General features: G+C 33.5%; 2 protein-coding genes across 2 annotated transcripts; both read left to right on the top strand.

Moving 5' to 3' along the window:
- The first annotated feature begins 1,974 nt into the window (after positions 1-1,974).
- Positions 1,975-4,848, top strand: LOC111911497 (probable pectin methylesterase CGR2). Its single transcript, XM_023907279.3, has 7 exons — positions 1,975-2,167; positions 2,659-2,794; positions 2,921-2,960; positions 3,036-3,068; positions 3,163-3,546; positions 3,650-3,705; positions 4,509-4,848. Exons 2-7 carry the CDS (start codon positions 2,678-2,680, stop codon positions 4,659-4,661), a joined length of 783 nt encoding a protein of 260 aa, XP_023763047.1. The 5' UTR covers positions 1,975-2,167; positions 2,659-2,677; the 3' UTR covers positions 4,662-4,848.
- Positions 4,849-16,586: 11,738 nt separating this feature from the next.
- Positions 16,587-17,270, top strand: LOC111911471 (pathogenesis-related leaf protein 4). The gene has a single exon (XM_023907252.2). The coding sequence runs from the start codon at positions 16,615-16,617 to the stop codon at positions 17,104-17,106; it is 492 nt and encodes a 163-aa protein (XP_023763020.1). The 5' UTR covers positions 16,587-16,614; the 3' UTR covers positions 17,107-17,270.
- The last annotated feature ends 5,395 nt before the right edge of the window (positions 17,271-22,665 follow it).

Genomic DNA, 22,665 nt, shown 5'->3' on the forward strand with positions numbered 1-22,665 from the left:
GTTGTCGAGTTGTAGTCCAAACCTTAAAATGCTGAAAATTGAATAATACTTGAACCAAGTGTTACAACAATTATATAAACCCCCAAAAATGACTTTCATTCCACACAAATTCTTCATAATACTTTCTCTGCCTCTTGAATTTTCCCCCCACTTTTGAGGCCAAGGCTTAGGAGTTTTTAGGAGCTAGTAATGAAGCTATGGTGCGCCAAAGATCCTAATAAAATAGAGCTTTCGGTTTCGGAAATTCTATGTGTGCGTTTTCCCGGTTTTCGCTAAAATCTCTGTAAGTTAAGCTACACCCTTTTGCTTTCAGTGTAACTTATATTTAGTCATAAGTTGTTATTATGAACCTATTAATAAGATTTATCAGTAATTCCAAGTCATTATACTGATTGATCTACTTATGAGAAAAGTGTTTAGAATGGTCACGTTGGCTTGGTTGTTGGATTTTAGAAAAGCTATTATGCCGAAATGATCCTGCCTACCAACTGTCTTGCCTGGTTGATCCTTACTTGATAGATCTTGGTGTATGCATTGAGATTAGTGAGGAATCTATATTGTCAGAGGAAAAGATAAAGTACCAAGGAGAAGTTCTGCCAAAATTATGAGGCATCCGCTTTTATCAAGTGAGTGCATAGCCATTCCATAAACATAATTTTAATACAAGTATTAATTAAAGTATTAAAATATTTGGTAGAAGATTTATATGTGAGTTATATGTCTATTGCCTGGTTTATGTGTTAGGAATGTATTTGAGAATATGCGATATATAAACCAGATATGGTTCTATATATGTTAAAAGATACATGTCTATTATCACATGATAACAATAACATAAATAATATTAGAGAGAAGAATAAAAGTATATTAATGCCTAAATACTTTGTGCTAAGTATACACACTAAAATTTGATAAGGTTGTCTAAACAGAGTTGACATTGGGAGTTTAGTAGTTATGTCCGTTAATGAGATAAGACTTATTATAGATACCTAGTTTAGTTAAGTTTGATATCTGGTAGCCTCATTCAGGATATGTGTGTAAGCTAGAAACGAAGAGTAAAGTTCTATTCCTTGACACATTTAGGTGTTGGTGTTACGAAATACGTACTAGAGTACAAACGTATTCATTTTTGGATGATCATAAATGGTGGGTCCAGATCAGACAACTTTAATTTTATGTCTGCATATTCTTTTGCGTGGCCAGAAATGGTAGGTCCAGACAGGCAATTGTAGTGGTATATATGCATAATCTTTTGGATAACTAAAAATGATGAGTCCAAATCAGACAACTGTAAAGGTATGTCTGGTCATCTTCTAAATGACAAACACTTGGTTACTTTAAACGATTCATCAGGTGGGGATAATCCTTCCTGATAATCGTAGACTAAGATATTTGAGAATCAATTGGGGTGAGTATGTTTAGGTATGAGGGTTTACAGATATCCAAGTCGAAGACTCATCTATATTTTATTTGGTAATAGTTGGTTTTGTAGTGTGTGTGTATATATATATATATATATATATATATATATATATATATATATATATATATATATATATATATATATATTATAACATTATGGGATTGAAATCCCTATATAACAATCAAGTTTTCCAACCTGACTCACTCAGTTAATTTGTATCACATGTAGCGGTATAAAAATATATGCATTATGTGAGTATTACATTTTAAACTTTTATAAATCAATAAAAAATTTATTTAACTATTAAAATTAATCAATTCAACTGAATTTTTATTAAAATCAGGAACAATTTGTTCCAATCCAAAAAGACATAAACCATGTGGTAAGTAAAGCGCATTTTTTTTTCTCCCAATTGTTGGTCCAATCAATTGGACCGACAGATTTTAACCAATTTTGAAAGGATTAATAGAATTTTTTTAAAAGACGGCTATTATTGTTATTTTCTCTCGCTAATATTCCTCATTTATTTATTGATTTTTTGTTGTTGTTCTTTAAACCCAGCCCCGAGGTGGAAGGGGAGGGAAGGGATAAGGGTAAAGTAGCATAAATATGTCACTATGAATGCACAAGACTCTTTCCTCTTTTTCTACATTTACTGAAACAAAGACAGATCCAGATCGGAACCACTGGTAGGCTCAACTAAAGATCCCGAAGCTCCAAGCTCTCTCCATTGTTCAGTTGAAGGTATCTTTTTGTCTTCTTCGCACACACGAGACCTAACAACGCAGTTTCTATGTGTCTATTACATGGTTATTAACTGCTGATTCTTTCATTTTTAAATTTAAACCTCCAACGTAAAGTTTTTGACACAGTATCATTTCCAGACCTGTCACAGATTCAATTTCTTTGTTTTTGATCGGAACGATTTCCCTAAGGGCTTGTTTTTAGTTTATTGATACTTTGAATTGACTGATTGTATGCTATAGTGTTGCTAAAACTAAAGCGAACATAGAAGTTAACATTACAGTTAATCGAATTGGAAAATTATGCTAAATTCCAATATTCATCAGCATTGGAATCTTTGCTTATGGAACTACAATGAATTAACCCTAACATACGAAATTTTGAAATATGAACAACTATAAAACAATATATTCAGATATCAATGTTCTAAGATCCAAAATTGATTCGGATCATGTGACGTTTGAGAACACTAAATCCATTTTGATCTGCAGGCCAATCATAACTATAACAATGAGAAGACCATCATCAGGTTTATCTAGAAGAGATGGAGCTAGCATTCCATTTATGGGATCTTTACACCCAAAATCACGCCCATCACCTTTCCTTTCCATTGGGCTTGTACTACTGGTAAATCATTTGAATCTTTTGCATAAACATATTCTCATTTCTTCCAAGAACATGGTGCCCTAATCTCCATTTGACCTAATTTTCCCTTTACTAAAGATAGTGGTTCAAATTCTTTGATTTTTTCAGGGGGCTTTTCTGATAATCGGGTATCTTTACAGTGGTTCAGGTTATTATCAATATTCATAATTATAGTTACTTAAACTTGTGGATGCTAATCTAAACTAATCTTATATTTTAACAGGTGGAAACAATGCTGCTTTTAATAGACTTGAAGGTAAACACAAACCATTCAAGATACTATACAACTGAACTTTATTTGTTTCACATTACAAGATTTGTTTACATCAATTTCCTTGTGTTATATGAAGGTGGTGGATCATGCACATCTGAAATCTTTCAAGCATTGCCATATCTGAAAAAAGCATATGGAGAGAGCATGCATAAAATCCTCCATGTGGGACCCGACACGTGTGCAGTGGTGTGGAATTTGTTAAAAGAAGGGGATGATAAAGAAACAGAAGCATGGGGTGTGGAGCCATATGATTTGGATGATAGTGATGCCAATTGCAAGAGTCTTATAAGAAAAGGAATTGTTCGCGTAGCTGATATCAAGTTTTCTCTTCCTTATAGATCAAAATCTTTTTCTCTTGTTATTGTGTCAGATGCATTGGATTATTTGTCCCCAAAGTACCTCAATAAGACACTTCCGGAATTGGCTCGGGTGTCTTCAGATGGATTTATTATTTTCTCAGGTAAAATTGTATTTCTGTAAGTTTTTTTAGTAAATGACCATTTTACCCTTTTGTTATGTTGTAATGTTATGATTATTTATTGTACTTTGTTTTTTGGATTTAGGTTATCCTGGGCAACGGAGTTTGAAAGTTGCTGAGCTGTCAAAATTTGGACGCCCTGTAAGTTTTTTTTTAGTAAATGACCATTTTACCCTTTTGTTTAGAAACACCCCTATATACGTGTGTCTGGATTAGCTTAATATATTAAGTCCAACACATTGGACGGCATGATTTGTCTGATTCTGAGTACATGACTGTTTTACCCTTTTGATTAATCAAGATTTTTGTTAAATGACCATTTTACCCTTTTGTTTAGAAACACCCCTATATATGCGTGTCTTCATTAGCTTAATATATTAAGTCCATTAAGTCATAAAAACACAAACAATGCGTTGGACGAAATGATTCGTCTGATTTTGAGTAAATGACCGTTTTACCCTTTTGATTAATCAAGATTTTTGGTAAATGACCCTTTTACCCTTTTGTGTAGAAACACCCCTACATATGTGTGTCTTCATTAGCTTAATATATTAAGTCCATTAAGTCAGAAAGAAACAAACAACGCGTTGGACGGAATGATTTGTCTGATTTTGAGTAAATGACCATTTTACCCTTTTGTTTAGAAACACCCCTATATATGCGTGTCTGGATTAGCTTAATATATTAAGTCCATTAAGTCTGAAAGAAACAAACAACGCATTGGACAGAATGATTTGTCTGATTTTGAGTAAATGACCATTTTATCCTTTTGTTTAGAAACACCCCTATAAATATATGTGCAATTTAAGTGCTTAATATATTAAAGTCTATTAAATAAAAAAGAAACACACATTTTCCCCTTACATTCTAACCTTTTACAAATTTGACATCATTTAAAAATGTAGTTATTTACATAAATGACATATTTGCCCTTTCTGTATTAGGCGAAATTGCGAACTGCTTCTTGGTGGATTCGGTTTTTTGTTCAAAGCAGAATAGAAGAGAATGAAGAAGCAATCAAGAAGTTTGAATTAGCTGCAGCTGAAAAACACTATCAATCATCATGCCAGATTTTCCACCTTAAATCATTTATTTAAAACAACCCTCAAGGTTAATTAATTATTATTATAAAGTTTATAAACATTACACGATTCTGTATGTGTTTTTTAAAAAGAAGAAAAAAATTGATATTTATTGTAAATTTTTGGTTTAGCATCATTCAAGATGATGTTTGTTGTAACTTTATATGATATGTTTTTATATAGTTTTGGATAATAGTGTCAATTTAGTATGTTTGCTTAAAGACTTATTCTGGTTGCCTACTTTTTCATTCTTTTGGTAAAAAATGAAAATGCCTTAGAAGCAATGTTCTTAGGGAAGTTATTATAACTATTGTATCATGTAAAGTGTTGATAATAAATTTGAGAACTTTGTTAATTATTCTTTGGTTTAGGCCATTTTCACTCACTGAACTATTTGTTTTTTTAGTCATTATATATATATATATATATATATATATATATATATATATATATATATATATATATATATATATATATATATATATATATATATATATTAAACTATTATCTTTAGTTACTGAATTAATTTTTATTTTTTATTTTTTATTTTAGTCACTTTAATTTGTGATAACTTCGGTGTCGTTGAATTTTTTAGGTGTTTTATTTTAATTGTTGTATTCTGTGTAATCTATCATTAGTTGTTGAATTTGTTTAAAGTCTTCATTTTAGTCATTCTCACAGGACTCTCCCTGACAAGGTGATATCCTCATAGACGTGTTCGTTTTGGTCATGAACAATAACCTAGTTCTGCAAGAGTTTTAGGAATTGTACCCCCATAATTTCCTTCAAAGCGACCCCACTTCTTTCTCACATAGGTGATTCCAAGAATCATTAAAAAACACATGTTTAGCCTAATTTGTCACAACATATAGGAATGGACTAGGAAGTAATGTTAACTTCCTCCACAGTGACCTGCTGCACTCATACAACTAAGTTGTCCTTTTAAACCTAGATCATTGGATCTCCAGTCTTCTGTGTAAGGTTTCCTTCGTATGAATTCATTTATTCATGGGCTTTAGTCCCATTCCTTTTGATGACTTATAAACTACATCTCTACATAATCCTTTTGTAACCGGATCCATAATGTCATCCTTTGACTTCACCCAGTCAACCGTGATAACCCTTGTAGAGATTAAATGTCGTATCATTTTATGTCTACATCTAATGTGCCTTGATTTCCCATTATACATTGTATTTTGAGCTATACCAATTGCTGATTGGTTATGACAATGTATACATATGGCCGTTACTGGCTTAGGCCATCTGGGAATGTCCTCTAATTGACGTAGCCACTCTGCCTCTTCAACACAAATATCTAAGGCGATAAATTCAGATTCCCTCGTAGATCTGGATATAACTATTTGCTTGGATGATTTCCAGGCCACAGCAGCACCTCCAAGTGTAAACACATATCCACTTGTAGATCTGGAATCTTTTATGTCAGATATCCAATTTGCATTAGTGTATCATTCGATAACTGTTGGATGTCTGCCATAGTGCAATCCATATTCCAGCGTGTATCTAACACACATTAGCAGCCTAGTAATACTCTTATAGTGTTTAGAATTGGGTTTACTAGTATATCTACTTAGTCTGCTCACAACATATGCTAAGTCAGGTCTGGTACAACTCATTAGATACATTAGACTGCCAATAATTCTTAAATATTCCACTTGATTAATACTATCATCCCTATTTTTACGTAGATGTTGACTAGTGTCAATCGGTGTTCTAGCTATGCTAGCATCTATTTTAGCAAAATTTTCAAGAATCTTATCCACATAGTGTGTTTGACTTAAAATCAAACCACTTTGGGTTCTTGTGATCTTGAGTCCAAGAATCACATCCGCTAAACCTATATCTTTCATGTCGAACATGGATTTCAACATATCCTTCGTGGATTTTATTATCTTGTCATCACTACCAGTGATAAGCATATCATCAACATATAAACACAAGATGACATAACCATGAGTGGTATTTTTCACATAGATACACTTATCACACTCATTGATTCTAAAGCCACTTTCCATCTGACTTGATCAAACTTTTGATGCCATTGTTTTCGAGCTTTTTTAATCCATATAAAGACGTAACAAGTTTACAAACCTTGTTCTCCTGTCCCGAGGCAATGAAGCCCTCAAATTGCTCCATATAAATTTCTTCTTCCAACTCCCTGTTTAGGAAAGCATTTTTCACATCTAGTTGATGAACTTGTAGGTTTCTAAAAGCTGCAATGGCAAGAACTATCTAATGGATGCTATCCGCGTTACCGATAAATACATATCAAAGTAATCTAGACCTTCCTTTTGTCTATAACCTTTGATTAATAGTCTTTCCATGTATTTATCAATACTACCATCAGGTTTCATCTTTCACTTAAAAATCCAGTGGTAACCCAGTGGCTTGCTACCTGGAGGTAGATCCACTAGTTCATACGTATGATTGTTTAAGATAGATTCTACCTTATTTTTGATGGCTTCTTTCCATTGAGGTCCATCAGAAGAAGTAACCATCTCTTAGTAGGTTTTAGGTTCATTTTCCACCATATAGGTGAAAAAATATTTACCAAATGATTTTTCAACTCTAGCACTCTTACTTCTTCTGAGTTCTATCTCTTCTTCCTCGGATTGAGCTTGTTCTTCCTCTCGAATAGCTTCGCTATTTGGTAAAGGTGGGCTTTCAACCTCCTTGTTCAAACAAGGAAATACATCTTCAAATAATGAAGTATTCCTTGATTTCATTATGGTATTATTGTGTATTTCAGGATTCTTAGAATCATGCACAAGAAAACGATAAGCACTACTACTTTGCGTATACCTAATGAATACACAATCCACTATTTTAGAACTTAACTTTTATACCTTAGGCGGTAGTACAACAACTTTAGCTAGGCACCGCCACACTCGTAAGTACTTATACGATGACTTTCTTCCCATCCAAAGTTCATATGGTGTTTCATTCTTTTCTTTGCGAGGTATCTTATTTAGAAGATAGTTAGCCGAAAAAATAGCTTCCCCCACATTGACTGCTTTACACCCGAGCTTATTATCATGGTGTTAACCATTTCTTTTAAGGTACGATTCTTTCTTTCAACAATTCCATTGGATTGAGGCGAATAGGGTGATGTGAATTCATGGTGAATTCCATTTTCCGCACAGAATTCAGCATAAGGAGAAACATATTCTCCACCCCTACCACTTCTAACTACTTTAATTCTCTTTTTGAGTTGATTCGTAACTTCATTTTTGTACAAGACAAACTTGTCTATTACTTCATCTTTACTCTTAAGTAAATATATGTAACAATATTTTTTGCTATCATCGATGAATGTAATGAAGTATTTGTTCCCACCTTTAGTGTGAATTGGCTTTAAATCACACACACCAGTGTGAATTAATCAAGAGGTTCGGTGTTTCTTTTGATTGTGTGGAAAGATAATCTAGTTTGTTTGGCTTCAACACATGTGAGACATACGTGATTTGAGTCAATATTAAGTTTTAGTATGTAATCTAGTTTTATTAATCGTTTAATAGAATTGTAATTTACATGTCCTAAGTGACCATGACAAACATTTGGACACTCAAGAAAATAAGCAGAACTTGAACTTGCTTTATTTTTTTTTTGTCACTATTACATTCAATTTGAACATGCCAATCAAGGCATATCCCTTCCCCATAAACATACCATTCTTGGACAAAACAAACTTTTCCGATTCAAACACAAGCTTAAAACCAAACTGATTCAACAAACCACCCAACACTAGATTCTTACGAAGTTCAGCAACATAAAAAACATCCCTAAGTTTCACATCTTTCCCCGAAGCGATTTTTAAAATGACATCACTAACAACTTTGATATCCGCGGTAGTTTCATTTCCCATGTAGAGCTTTTCACCATCTTCAACTTCCTTGTAGGTGTTGAAAACACTGGGCAATGTGGCCTATCGTTTGGATTTGTCAGACGAGCTTAGCCAGATTTACAACAACTTCCATGTGTCACAGCTTCATAAGTGTGTTACCGACGAGGCCGTGTGTGACAACCCGAAATTTCCATTCTGAACAAACCATATCAATCCAATAGAAGTTAGAACATTTACAGTGAAATTCCAGACTTCGAGTATAAGTTTGGCAGTTTTTCAGGATTTACACTTAAGGAGATATCAGGAGAGTGGATGCACTAGGGTTTAGTGCAACACTGTTATTCCAATACTCTAGGATAGTAGAGTTCATTCCGGGAATAAAAATATTTTCTGCCAAAAATATCTCAGGACTATAAATAGAATTCTGAACCAAATTCATTCATTATTCGCATTTCCAACTAGAGAAAAGCCGTTTTCTCTCTCACGGATCTTCGGGTTTTTATCCCAAATCACGAGTACACTTCTCTAGTTGTCTTATAATGCTTATTATGTGCTTAATAACTTAGATTACATATCAAATCTGTGAGATTCGGGAGTTTACCGCCCAAGAACGTTCTTGGAGAGTAAACTCCAAAATGAGGCTTAAATGCTACCTAGTCTTTTCCCCATGATAAGTAACAAACTTAGGCTTATTTATAAATGTATTTAGGACTAGAAAACAATCCAAAACCCCAAGATTTGGGAGTTTACCGCCCAAGAACACTTGGGGAGTAAACTCCATTTTAAGGGCCAAAAGAGTCCCAATGCTCCTCAAAGCCTCGGATCTCAAACTAGAAGCCTACATTACATGTTTAGACCACCAAATCAATTAATATTCAAGGGAGAAAGAGAGTTCACGACCCAAAAGGTTCTAGGGACGTGAACTCCAATAAATGGTGCCAAATGGTGTCATAATTCCTCCTAAAGCCTTGAACAATTGCCTAGAACATATCCTATGTGAGTATGGGACTTGAAAGCATCAAAAACATCATTCCAAGGGAGTTTACGGCCGTAAACTCCAAGGGAATATGGTCCCAGGCCGTAAACTCCTAAAAGGAGTTATATTATGCCCTAAACTCTTCCATAGACCAAGCCATTAAGTAGAAATGCTTATTAAGGCCTTATAGAGCATCAAACATCAAATGGTAACATAAGTGTGAGATTATGGCCGTAAAATCATGACTTTACGACCGTAAACTCACTTAGTAAAGTCATTAGGGCCGTGAACCTCATGGTGGAGTATTCCTTGAGCCCTACACACAATAGCTTCCCCTACAAACACTTAGATGCAATCCTAGATGCTAATAACACTTGATAAAGGTGTTTAGCATGTCCTAGGGTGTCTTGACTTGTTTATTAGTTGTTTATAGACTAATTTGGTACATATATGTGAAATTATATGTTAACTAGGATCATAAGTGTGTTCAAGACTTCACTTGACACCTAGCAGTCCTACCTCTTCAGTTCATCCGTATCACCCACAACATGTGAGTTCATACCCCTTAATCAATGTTTTAAACTGTTTTTAAATATTTTATGCGGGGGGGGGGGGGGGGGGATACAAGTAGAATTGTGCTAATTATTATATCAATCATATGTGATTAATAAGAAGCATTCAAATGATTGGCTACTCATTAGCCGTTTTACCAAACAGTTTCCTTCAAATGTTTTTCATAAACACTTTATGTGTTTAAAAACTCCTTATTACACTATACATTTTAATTTGTATATTACATTTCAAACTTATTTACAATTGTGTTTCAAACAAATGTTCTTTATACTAAACTGCTTTATCAAACCCATGCCTTCAAAACCATTTTATAGATCGACATCAAGTCGGTCTTTTCTTAGAAAATATTTATGTTCAAAGGTTTTACAAATCTTATTTTATGCTTTTAAATTATAAATTGCATGCCTCTATATGTATAGTTATATAAGAAATGTTTAAAAGACTTAGGAAGGCTATCCACCCTATTTCCTTTTCGCGCTTGAGATGTGGTCTGGTGGGATATCGGGTACTCGTCCGAAGGTCGTTTAAATATTATTTATATAACATATGTACATATATAGTCATAAAGGCCCTTCCAGTTAATCCCATGCCCTTGGGTAGCAAAGGTGTACATCCATGTTCATACGTACCAGTTAGATTACTAGTAAACTACCATATGGGTAGTTTAGGAAGATACTATAACTATTACTAGAATGCGATATCATACTATGAGTCAGTTCATTCATGAGTCAATACTTACTACTAGAAGAACATATACAACTATACTAGAGAAGAACATATACAACTATACTAGAGAAGAACATATACAACTATACTAGAGAAGAACATATACAACTATACTAGAAAGAGAACATATACAAATATACTAGAATGATTACATTACTATACTTGCTAGGTAGAGAGCACGTACATTACAGCTAGAACAGTTCATTACATTACATATACATTAATACGTTAATAATTGTGATCCACTGTATCGGAGCATGCCTTAAATGTCCTGGCCCGAGTTGTAGCCAGAATTCTCTTGGAGGGAGAGCGTGAGTTTGAGTATAGATCTATACTGGATTGACTATCCTACACCTTGCTGCTAGCTACAGCCGAACCTGCAGGTCTGCGGGTGCCAAACGTCATTCCGTTTTTACGACCATTCGTATATCGTTGTTACCAGTCGATAGTATGGTGCAATTAATCACATGATACCTTAATATAAATCCGGTTTAAGGTAGTTAGTACAACAATAGTTCCTATAATACAACACTATAGTACTACATTAATTTCCCCTTTTCACATTTTAGTGATCATTTCACTTAAACATTAAATGTAAAAACTATATTTTGTAAATGATAGTTACACTTGGGAAAATTACACACTTTTACAAGAAACGAACATTTAGAACAGTTAAGTCTTAGTAGAAGACTACATTGAGAACAGTTAGGTCTTGGTAGAAGACACGCTGTATATAATAGTAGGAATCATAGGGATTTCTAGGGTTTTTCAAACGTTTACAGTTGTTTTACAAACATTTTTACATTTACAGTTCATATACATTTTCAATACTTACAATTCATATACATTTTCCATACTTACCATTCATAAACTTACAAATTCTTACATACAAATTAAGACACTAAAATACTTATGATCTCACCAGCTTCAAAGCTGATACTCGCTTTCAAAATTACTTGTATCCTCAGGTCATGATAGACAGGTACCGATGCAAGGACTAGGGAAGATGGAGCTCGTTGAAGACTCATCTTTCATTTTGATTTATGCTTTAGTGTTTATCAAAATTTGACAGAACACACTTGTATAATAATTCTATTATTAATGCAATGGATGATGTTGTTGCTTGTTTACTACTTTACATTGTTGTGATACTGTACATGACGTCCTCCGCCCCAGAACGTTTCCGCCGTTCTTGGTTTTGGGGTGTGACACCGTGGTTGTTTCTCTGGACGACATTCAGGTGGACGAGAGCCTGAACAACATTGAGAGGCCTATTGTGATTCTAGATAGGAAGACCAAGGTTCTTCGGAACAAGGAAGTGAAGCTAGTAAAGGTGCAATGGCAGCACCGAAGGGGCTCCGAATGGACATAGGAGCCAGAAGAGGAGATGCGGGACCACTACCCGAACTTATTTGGGTCAACAAACTTGGAGGACGAAGTCTAGTTCGAGTGGGGGAGATTTGTAACACATGTTCCAGGTATCATTTAAATTATCTAAGTTTTTAGGGTTTTGTGCTTGGACTCAGTGAGTTGGGGAGCTCCAAATCGTCGAGTAGAAGCTACTATGAGGACGCGGGACTTTAGACCTACTCGACGAGTCGGAGGACCCGAATCGATGAGTAGGAACTGTAAAGAGAAACCCTAATTTTTAGTGGTTTGTACCATATTTAAAGAACTTATGGCTCATCTGCAGCCTCTTCTATCATTCCTACAGCCAGAGAAACCCTAGATTGAGCCTTTCACCTTCTTGAGTGAGAAAGACAACTTTTGAGAGTGATTTTGGTGTGGTTGTGAAGGATTTTGGGGCTTGAAGAATAAGTAGCAAGGAGAGAAGCAGTAGATCCGACATTTACTATGTATTGGCAACCATCTTGAGGTATAAAGTCACTATCTTGATCTCTAATTGCTTAAATCCCTTTTCTTTGAAGTAAATGGTCACTTTTAGTGCCAAAAAGGACGTCATACTCAGATTTGGACTTATCACAAGGATATGGTTCTAGATTTGGACATCTCTAGGTCCTCAATGACATAAAGTTGCTCACTTTATCCAGCTTAGGCCCTTTCCATGCACTAAAACTTTGTAGGAAGCTTAGTTTCGATGTTTTAGCCTTGTGAGGCCTTGCATGCACATAAAGTTTGCAACTTTACATGGTAACTACACCAAGGGAGGTTGGATATGAAGTTTGGGACCTTAGATCCCACAGGTAGGGTTTACCCGTTTTCGAGATTCTGAATGAGTGTAGTGAAGGATTAGAGTTTTGGTCTGCATGAAATTTTGGTCTTATGTACATTTGATGAACTCGATGAGTTGACTCGAGATTAAGTGGAATGGACTGGGGAGGAACTCGACGAGTTGCTAGATGCACTCGACGAGTTGAGGTCAACATGGACTGTTGACTCGGGTTGACTAGGGTTGAGTTTGAGGATGATTATGGTATTTCGGGACTGTGACAAGTTAATCACATAATGATTGTAGGCGGTTGAGTTGGAGCAGTGCGTGGGATATAGTTGATCTTAGCTTTTCAGTTCAACATTCGAAAGGTGAGTCTGTTCACCATACTAATGGGTCTAAGGCACCGAGGCACTTGGTTTTCCATGGCATCCCTGGGCTAAGACCATGTAGGGGTTCCCATGGCTCCCAGAGTAAGACCCTGGAGGGTTTTTAGGGCAACCTGATATGTTTGCATGTCTGGTTTGTGTGGTAGTTGGCTAAGACCATGTGAGGGTTGTCATGACACCCGTCTGTTGTGATATATGTTGTATGCATGGCTGTTGTGATACATGTAGCTTTTATAGCTAATATGATTATATGTTTAGGTGGATTGTGTGGGGTATGCTTTAGGGAACTCACTAAGCATTAACTTACAGTTTGTGGGATTTGTTTCAGGTACATCTGACCCTAAGGGCAAGGGCAAGGTTTGATAACGCGGCGTGCATTCTCTCTCAGACGTTTTTATGGGACACTCTAATGATTTGAAATAATATTGTTATTGTTACGAATTTGAAAACAATTGTATTTGGGATTTCATGGTTTATGGAAAGTGTTTTGGCTAACTAAAAATGAAAAATTTCTTTTGAAAATTGGGTCAATACAAAACCAGTCCTAAAAAGTTCAGTTTGGTCCCCGAGGTTTGCAAAAAATGACACCACATGGTATTTTAACTATATTTTTTGTTTTTTGTATACTTTATTTATTTTACTTATATATATATATATATATATATATATATATATATATATACATTTTTAATTTCTTTCTTTTATATATAGAGTATATTAGAGTTTTTTTGTTAATAGTTTTTTTTTTCATATTTCTTTTTGTATTATATTTTAATTTTTCATCTTTTTTTTTTCTTATTTGTTATTTTTTTTAACTTTTTCTTGACCTTTTTCAAAAAATGTAAAATGTATTAATATATTAGAGTATATTACAATTTTGATAATTTATAGTTTTTGTAATTTTTTTTTATTTTTATTCAAGTAAATAAAATAGTTATGTTTATATTTGTAATTTCGGTCCATTTTTTTAGTGCTATTATATTTATGTTTCAGAAAAATGAAAATTAAAAAAATTAGCTTGTTTATTGAGAATTAGTGTTTCAGTGTTATATAACTACAAATCAAATCTATTTTTATATGTGATATCAATAGTTTAAATTCAAGATAATATCTTTCAATTTCATAATAAATTAAAAGAAAGAACAAAAAAATAATAATAGTCGGTCTCTATATAAAAACTTGTTATAATAATTTATATTGAATTCAAGTTCGTTTACTTGAATGAAAATTAATTAAAACATTCGAAAGCTATAAATAACTAAAATAGAAAAAAAAAACAAAAGGTAAAAAGGTAATAAAATCAAATTGTTGAAAAATAAAGTTACAAAATGAAAATAAATAAAGTATATAAAAAAAGAAAATAAAAAATGTATATATATATTTATAAAAAAACCAAAAATAAATAAAATATACAAAAAACAAAAAACAAAGTTAAAAAACATGCGGTGTAATTTTTTGCAAACTTCAGGAACAAAATTTGAACTTCTTAGGATTGATTTTGCTAAAAAGTTAACCAAGTTAACCATGAAACTCAGTAAGTGAGCTAGAGTGATAATTTTGCGAAAAAATTGTGAGCATAACAATAAAAGAATATTATGTTTTTTTTTCTAATTACGCGTTAAAAATTTAAGGCTTTTATAATATTAGTCATATTTTTTATTCATGGAATTAGGTAGGTATCCAACTAAATTCTATCAAGTTTCCTCTAAATATTAATGAAACAAACTTTTTCATAACTACGATGGGTTTACAAGGAGCCAAATCACAGTTTCTTTAATTAGAGCACACCATTTTTTATAACTACTAACTCATATATACTTTAAATCCTATTTCTAAACTACATCTTTATTATTACTTATATATTTTATGTCAATCTACTTGTCTTGGCCAAACTTCGATAACTAATTGGCATCAAACGGTGACGTTACATTGCCATGCCATGACCTGGTCCGTGGAGACTTCTCTAGTAAATGAGCGCCGTCCGTGTTCAAGTTCTGTATTTATTATTTAATTTTAGGAAAAATAATAACCTACTTTATAATATCAATTGGGCTATAAAAATTAAATAAAAGGTCTTTCCATTATCCATTAAATTACAAATTCTTTTAGTACAAGTTACATATGTAGCAACATGACATCAACATATTTGACACGAATTACCTAAATTGTAAATGATCAACGGAAATGTATCCTTTTGGTACACTCTATGCATCGTATTATATATATATATATATATATATATATATATATATATATATATATATATATATATATATATATATATATATATATATATATATATATATATATATATATATATTAGTAATGTATGTTGTATATTTCGTTTATGATTCGATGGTAGTTCTACATACATAATAGTTACATTTATATCAAAAACATTTTTACAAAATAAAAAAAATACACAGGAAGAACTTGCACTCAAAGATTATTGCAACATATAGGTTGATAATTAAAATGAAATATTAGTTTTTGTTACAACAATTCCTGATACCATTAGGCCATGAAATAATAACGAAAAAGGATTGACAAAAATAGGCTGAGAAGTTTATAAAGTCACATAATGTGCATCGGTGTTTGTTCATATATAGTCTCTTCAAATTAAATCACTTTATAAAAAAATTATACTATTATTTTAAAAATAGTTTTTATAATTTTATTTTGTATATTATTTATATATGAAACCCAAAAATAGAAAAAAAAAAACAATTGACCGGTGCAACTATATAAAGTTTGATTCAACCTGAAACTTTGACACTTTAATTTTTATCAATGATCTTATACATACATTTTGCACCATACCGAAGGCATTTTGCATGGATAATAGAAACCAACAAGAGCCAAATGCATCCAAGAAACATACACAAAATCTGTACAAAACAAATGCAATATTTTATATAAGATATGTTATGTTACGATACGTACCTAAAAGCATTAATTCAGTCAAATCTCAATATAGTTGCGACTTGTTTCCTTTTTATTGGGTATCGGATGGTGTAAGCCCAAATGGGGGTTTAATTTGTGATTATTTTAAGACATTAACGCCACTTGTGGAATTTCAAGATTTGAAGCAAAGGCCTCTATGTCCAAAGGGGAAGTTTTGGCGACTTTGCTTAGATTTGCATGCTTAACTTATTCACCTTTGCACATGTCAAATGGCCATCCCAATAGCACATAACATCCTATAAATACCCTTTTGTATTTCATGTCCCTTCATCATCGAACATCAATTATCTAACAAAGTAACTATAGTTATGGAGTCATTTAAACTCTCATTTACACTTGTTTGTTTCTTTACCCTAGCAATTCTTCACACCATCAATGCCCAAAACTCCCAACAAAATTACTTAGATGCTCACAATTATGGAGCTCGTACCCAAGTGGGTGTCGCTGACATGATATGGAATGCCACTGTGGCTACCTATGCTCAAAACTATGCTAACCAGAGGAAAGCAGACTGCAATCTTGTCCATTCTAGTGGACCTTATGGTGAGAACCTTGCTATTGGTAGTGGTAACTTCACAGGCACTGCAGCAGTGAATTTATGGGTAGCTGAGAAGACTTATTATGATTATGCCACAAAGACTTGTGCCAGTGGACATGTTTGTGGACACTATACTCAAGTGGTGTGGCGTAATTCTAATCAACTTGGGTGTGCAAGGGTTCAGTGCACTAATAATAATTGGTGGTTCGTTATTTGCAGCTATTATCCTCGTGGAAACATCATTGGCCAATCTCCTTACTAGTGAACTTGAGTTATGTTGCTGGTGATTTATATAGATATATTATATATAAATAAATATACATATATACATCTTTTTGGTGTAGTAGAGAAAAAAAGTGATATGGAAACATTGATTGTCTTTTGATTACTTGTATTCAACTTCTTTATACTGATCATATACTCATGCACGAGAGGTAATCAAGATTTTTTTTTTTTTTTTTTTTTTTTTTTTTTTTTTTTTTTAATATCACAAGATATTGAAAATAGATTTTTAGTATAAGGATAATAGGATATGCACACGTATTACACAACTCTAATCTCAATTATACTTCTAACCAACAACTACGACTTCTATTTATAGACTCAAAAAGTACTTAGCTAGATAAGACCATGCACAAATATGGCAGAAAAACATCCCATATTTAGCATTATTTACTAACACCAATCTTATACAAAAGATCTTGTCTAATAAACAATTCAGACAAGTATGACTTCGGTGTTGCTATCAACTATGGTGGTCTTCCTTCTTCCTTTGCGGTTCATCCACTTCATCAACTTGAACACTCAGAACAAAAGCTTATCTTCACCAACACATGGAGAGCTGTGGAGGGTCACTTTCTTGTATAAATAGAGCTGACTTCGATACTTGTTAAAACAGGAGAAGAAGATGGCACACGCTACAACATTTCCTTAGGAATCTGCAGGGGCGGAACACGAAAAGTAAAACTAGGGGGCCGAGAGATATCTTAATGAAATACAAAACTAGTTCGGTTTTATTTCAAATCTACCTTGTATGTTTTATCTAGTTATGATTTTGAAAATAATTTAAGTAGTTTTACAAACTATTTTATAATTAATAATTTTAATGATACATATAGAATTAACAATTCAAACTTATTGAAAATAAGGAAAAAGACTATCTTTATATTTGTTCACTAGTTTTTATGTTTGTTTCACTCCTTTGGTTTGAAAAACCAAAGTTTTTTTTTTTTTTTTTTACAACACAAATTACACATGCATAAAATGTTACACATAAAATTAACAATTCTAAAGCAAGCAATTACCTCATAAACTAAAACGATCCTATAGAATCAAGAGTCCAAAAAAACATGTGAAATTAACAATCCTAATAAATTATAGTATTAGGATTTCTGCTCACAACACTTACAATAGGTAAAAAATATAAAAATAAATAAATAAAGCTTTTCATATATCCTATCCTATTCACTTAATAAAAAAACATAGTCGAATGCTAAAAATAGCGTGGAATGTGTGTACAATGATGACGATACCTCAAAGACGAGATAAGCGGGATGCAAGGTCGGTTAAACACATAGGCAATGGGGAGCAAGGGTTGCAGACAATAACTTGAACCACTCATAAGGCAACTATGGGCAATCGGAGAGGTGTGAATAAGGTTTCTTAATTTTACTTTATAGCTTTATTTTTTCAATTTTTGTGGGCTTTCTAAAGTTGAGATAAAACAGGTGTTGTGGGTTTTTTCATAGTTTAGAGAAGGGTTTAAATTGTTTGATATTTCGATAGAATTTGTACACTTTTGAATTTAGGTTTTAGATTATTAAGTATCCTCTCACCGTCTCTCAAAAATTTATCTGTTGTTATACTATAAGAAAAGGAGATACAAGTTGATTGCTCCAATAAACCTTATTCTTTGGCAAGATATATTTCTATTTTTAAGCTTGTAATGGATATTACTCTTTAGTAGGCAAAAAAGCGCAGGGGCCATGGCCTCCCCTGGCCTCTTAAAGCATCCGCCACTGGGAATCTGACCAATAAAATTCAATCTCAGATTGATTTGGGTTTTCTTTCCGAATAGAAAAAGAATTAAATTCCATCATCCCATCTTCAAGATTTACTTCAATATTTATATTTGAACAATCATACATGACACCAACAATTAACCCCTAATACCAATGAAAAGAAATTTTCATTGACCTTTTGTTATGGTTAAAACTCATAACAATTTCAGACCATAAATGGAAGCATAATCATCGGAGCATCACTGAGAACCACTCTAGTCAGATATTGAATAAGAACCCCACACAAATAATTCCAAACGAAATGAATCTTTTTCTTCTTGAAGTGACTTAACAAAGTCATGTAAGACATGTGTGTTAGGATTGGAAAACTCTTCTATTCAACACAAGAACAAAATTACAATAGGAAGAGAAACTCTCACACTCAACTATTACAAAAAACCAACCCTCTTTTCTGACACTCCCACACTAATGTTATACTATCTAACTCTATGTGTTTTGGGATTCATTACAACTGAAGATGAAGCCTATATTTATAGTCATGACATCCAATACTTCTCCGACATTCTTTTAATGTGTTATCATAGGGTAGGAAGAAGATGGCATGCTAGCTTCTCTTTTATCAACAAAATGGGCTACTATAGTTTTGGAGGCTGGAACACAACAAATCTCCCCCTGTAGTCTCCGTCTAACAATCCTCGTCCTAACTATGTCAACACATAGTTTGTGTTTCTCTTATGTCACCACCTTTGTCAATATGTCTGCAGAATTGTCATTGGTGTTGATCTTTAACAACTTCAGTTCTCCTCCCTCAATTACTTCTCTAAGCTAATGATAACAGATATCAATGTGTTTTATGTGGGAATGGTACAACGAGTTCTTGCTCAAGTCCATAGCAGCCTGACTATCGCAATGGATGATGTACTATTCTTGTCGAAAACCTAATTCTTAACGAAACCATTTTAGCCCTATAAGCTCCTTGCAACTTCAACATCCAAAATGTACTAAAATTTTGTTGTTAACTGTGCTACACACTTTTGTAACTTGGATTTCCATGAGATAGCTACCCCTGTCAAAGTGAAATTGTAAGTTGATGTAGATTTCCTATTATCAAGATCTTGTTCCATATAAACATTTGTATAACCTTCCACGATTTTCTTTTCTCCCCCGTAACATAAACATAATTTCGAACTACCCTTAAGTTATCGAAGTATCAACTTGACTGCTTCCCAATGTTGCTTTCCTAGATTTGCTAGATATCTGCTCACACCAACAACATCATGAGCAATATTTGGTATTGCACACACCATCACATACATAAGACTTCCTACGACTAAGGAATAAGAGACTATCTTCATCTATTCTCTTTCTTTCTTGGAAGAGGGACGTTTAACATACTTTTGATGACACGTTTAACATACTCCTGCAACAAATATATTTTCTTGATTTTCTATCACGTATAATTTTCATTTCCAGTATATGTTGTGTTGGGCCTAACTTTTTCATATCAAAGAACATAGACAAATCCTTCTTCAAATTGTCGATCATCGTTGTATATAGGCCCATTATTATCATATCATCCATGTAAAGAAAAATGATGACAAATTTCCCATTTAGAAACTTGTTTAGGTACAAATAGTGGTCTGCAATAGTTCTTTGTACTTGTGACTTACCATGAATGAGTCAAACTTCTTATACCATTGCCTTGGGGCTTGCTTAAGACCATGAAGTGTCTTCTTCAAATTACAGATAATATGATATTTCTTAGGGACTTTAAAACCATTAGGCTACTCCATGCATATTTATTTGTTTAAATCACCATGGAAAAATGTTGTTTTCACATCCATTTGCTCAAGTTCAAGATCTAGACTGACAACCAATTCAAGTACAACTCGAATGTACATCATCTTCACAATTGGTGAAAAAATCTCATAAAATTCGCTTCCTTCTTTTTGTTGCAAACCTTTAACAATGAGTCTTACCTTATACGTCATACTTGAAATCTAGCTTGTTTTTTAAAGATTTCTTTCCTATGGGGAGTTTCACCAACACATATGTTTGAGCCTTCTACAAAGAATTCATTTCTTCTTCCATGACCTTCTACCAATTGGATTTGTCAATATGAGATTGAGCCCTTTGAAAGCTCTCTGGCCCCCCTCGCTTGTAAGAAGGATATAGTTTGAAGTTGCATATTTTTCGATGGATCATGAACTCATTTAGATCGTCAAACTTGACTTCCTTCATTTGAAACTTTTGGTAATGAAGCTGAAGTATCATGGCGGTGTAACTCTCCCTGCTCAACAACTTCTTGATCTGCATCATCAAATTATTCATCCTCTTCTTAAGTGGAAACATCATATTAGATATTGTTTTTGAAACTTTAGAGCTCTGTCGCTCTTTAACCGATGCCTTGAAATCATAATACTAGTTTTCATAGAAACCATATCTCTGCTTCGAATAACCTTCTTCAATTCTGGGTCCTATAGCTTGTACCCGAACTCTTCATCTCAATACCAAATAAAGATGCATTAAGTGGATTTGTGTTCCAACTTCTTATGTAATTCATTTGATACATGTGAAAACGACTTGAACCAAAATACTCTCAAGTAAGAATATAAGATGTCTTTACACGTCCGTATCTTCTATGGATCTTTAAAATTCAACGAAACAGAAGGTGACCTATTTATTAGAGAGCAAGTTGCTAATACAACTTCACGCCAGAATGCCTTTGAGACTTACGTGCTTCCTTGTTTGTCTTTCCACCATTGCATGAAAAGCTTTGAAGCATTCCAATACTTGGTCCTTTGATATGAGACATTATGCCCATACCTTTAGTGACACATCATCAATGAATGTAACAAAATGCCTGCTTCCACTAAGAGCTTCTACTTCAATGGGTCCACATACGTCGAAGTGGACAAGGCTCAACAAATCAGAGCAGTTTTTTCTTGTGGAGGTAAAGGAATCTCTATGTTGTTTCCCAAATAGGCAGTATTCACATGGATCCAACGCGACATCTTTTTCCATTGAAATAAAATCCTTTGCAAAAATCGTCAATCCCTTCACGCTCATGTGGCCTAGTGTTGTGTGCCATAAGTTTGGTGATGTCTCTTCTTCAACAACATTCAGACTTAGTTGAAGTAGATTTACATGGGTTTTATAAAGTGTACCATAAAGTTGTCCCCTCGCAACGACCATGACACATTTTAACAACTTCCAGGTGAAGCAAGATTTGAAAGTTCCCCCTCCATCATCTCTCCTCAAGTTCATTCTACGGTTTGTAGGGTTTGGGTGTGAGCCATTAGAGGCAACCATATTTTTGGTGCTAGCTTTCTGAAGCAGATATGAGGTTCAAGAATGCTACATACGACTATAACACTAAAGGTATGTAATCCCTTCTATGAATTTCGATCTATGCTAGGGTTTATGATTGTTTCAATATTATGTTGCTACAATGAGAAAAAGACATCGATCTCTCGGTTACATGTTCCTATAAATGGATTTTATGATGTTTCTGATGTGCAATTAAGTTTAATGTAACCTAGAAAACCTATTAGTGGTATCAAATACTAGGGTCCTTTCTATTATATGTGCATAGTTGAAATTGGAATAAAAAACTAAAAAACCAAAAAACCCTATTGATCGTCAGGGGCCCACGCCTGCGTGGCGCGTCACACTTTTGGGTTCCACCAGATCCGAGATTTGCTTGCCTATTTAGTTTTTAGGATAATTACTTGATAATTAATAGTAATCTTAACCACTTAAAATCTAAACTTTTAATTATGTATTGGGATAAATCCTAA

This window comes from Lactuca sativa, chromosome 7, assembly GCF_002870075.4.
Source record: "Lactuca sativa cultivar Salinas chromosome 7, Lsat_Salinas_v11, whole genome shotgun sequence".
NCBI lineage: Eukaryota > Viridiplantae > Streptophyta > Magnoliopsida > Asterales > Asteraceae > Lactuca > Lactuca sativa.

What these genes read in the sequence shown, in the direction of transcription:
- LOC111911497 (XM_023907279.3), top strand. Translation starts at nt 2,678, where the DNA reads ATGAGAAGACCATCATCAGGTTTATCTAGAAGAGATGGAGCTAGCATT. An exon ending in TGGATTTATTATTTTCTCAG is followed by an intron (nt 3,547 to 3,649) that starts GTAAAATTGTAT and finishes TTTTGGATTTAG; the next exon opens with GTTATCCTGGGCAACGGAGT. An exon ending in TGTCAAAATTTGGACGCCCT is followed by an intron (nt 3,706 to 4,508) that starts GTAAGTTTTTTT and finishes TTTCTGTATTAG; the next exon opens with GCGAAATTGCGAACTGCTTC.
- LOC111911471 (XM_023907252.2), top strand. Translation starts at nt 16,615, where the DNA reads ATGGAGTCATTTAAACTCTCATTTACACTTGTTTGTTTCTTTACCCTA.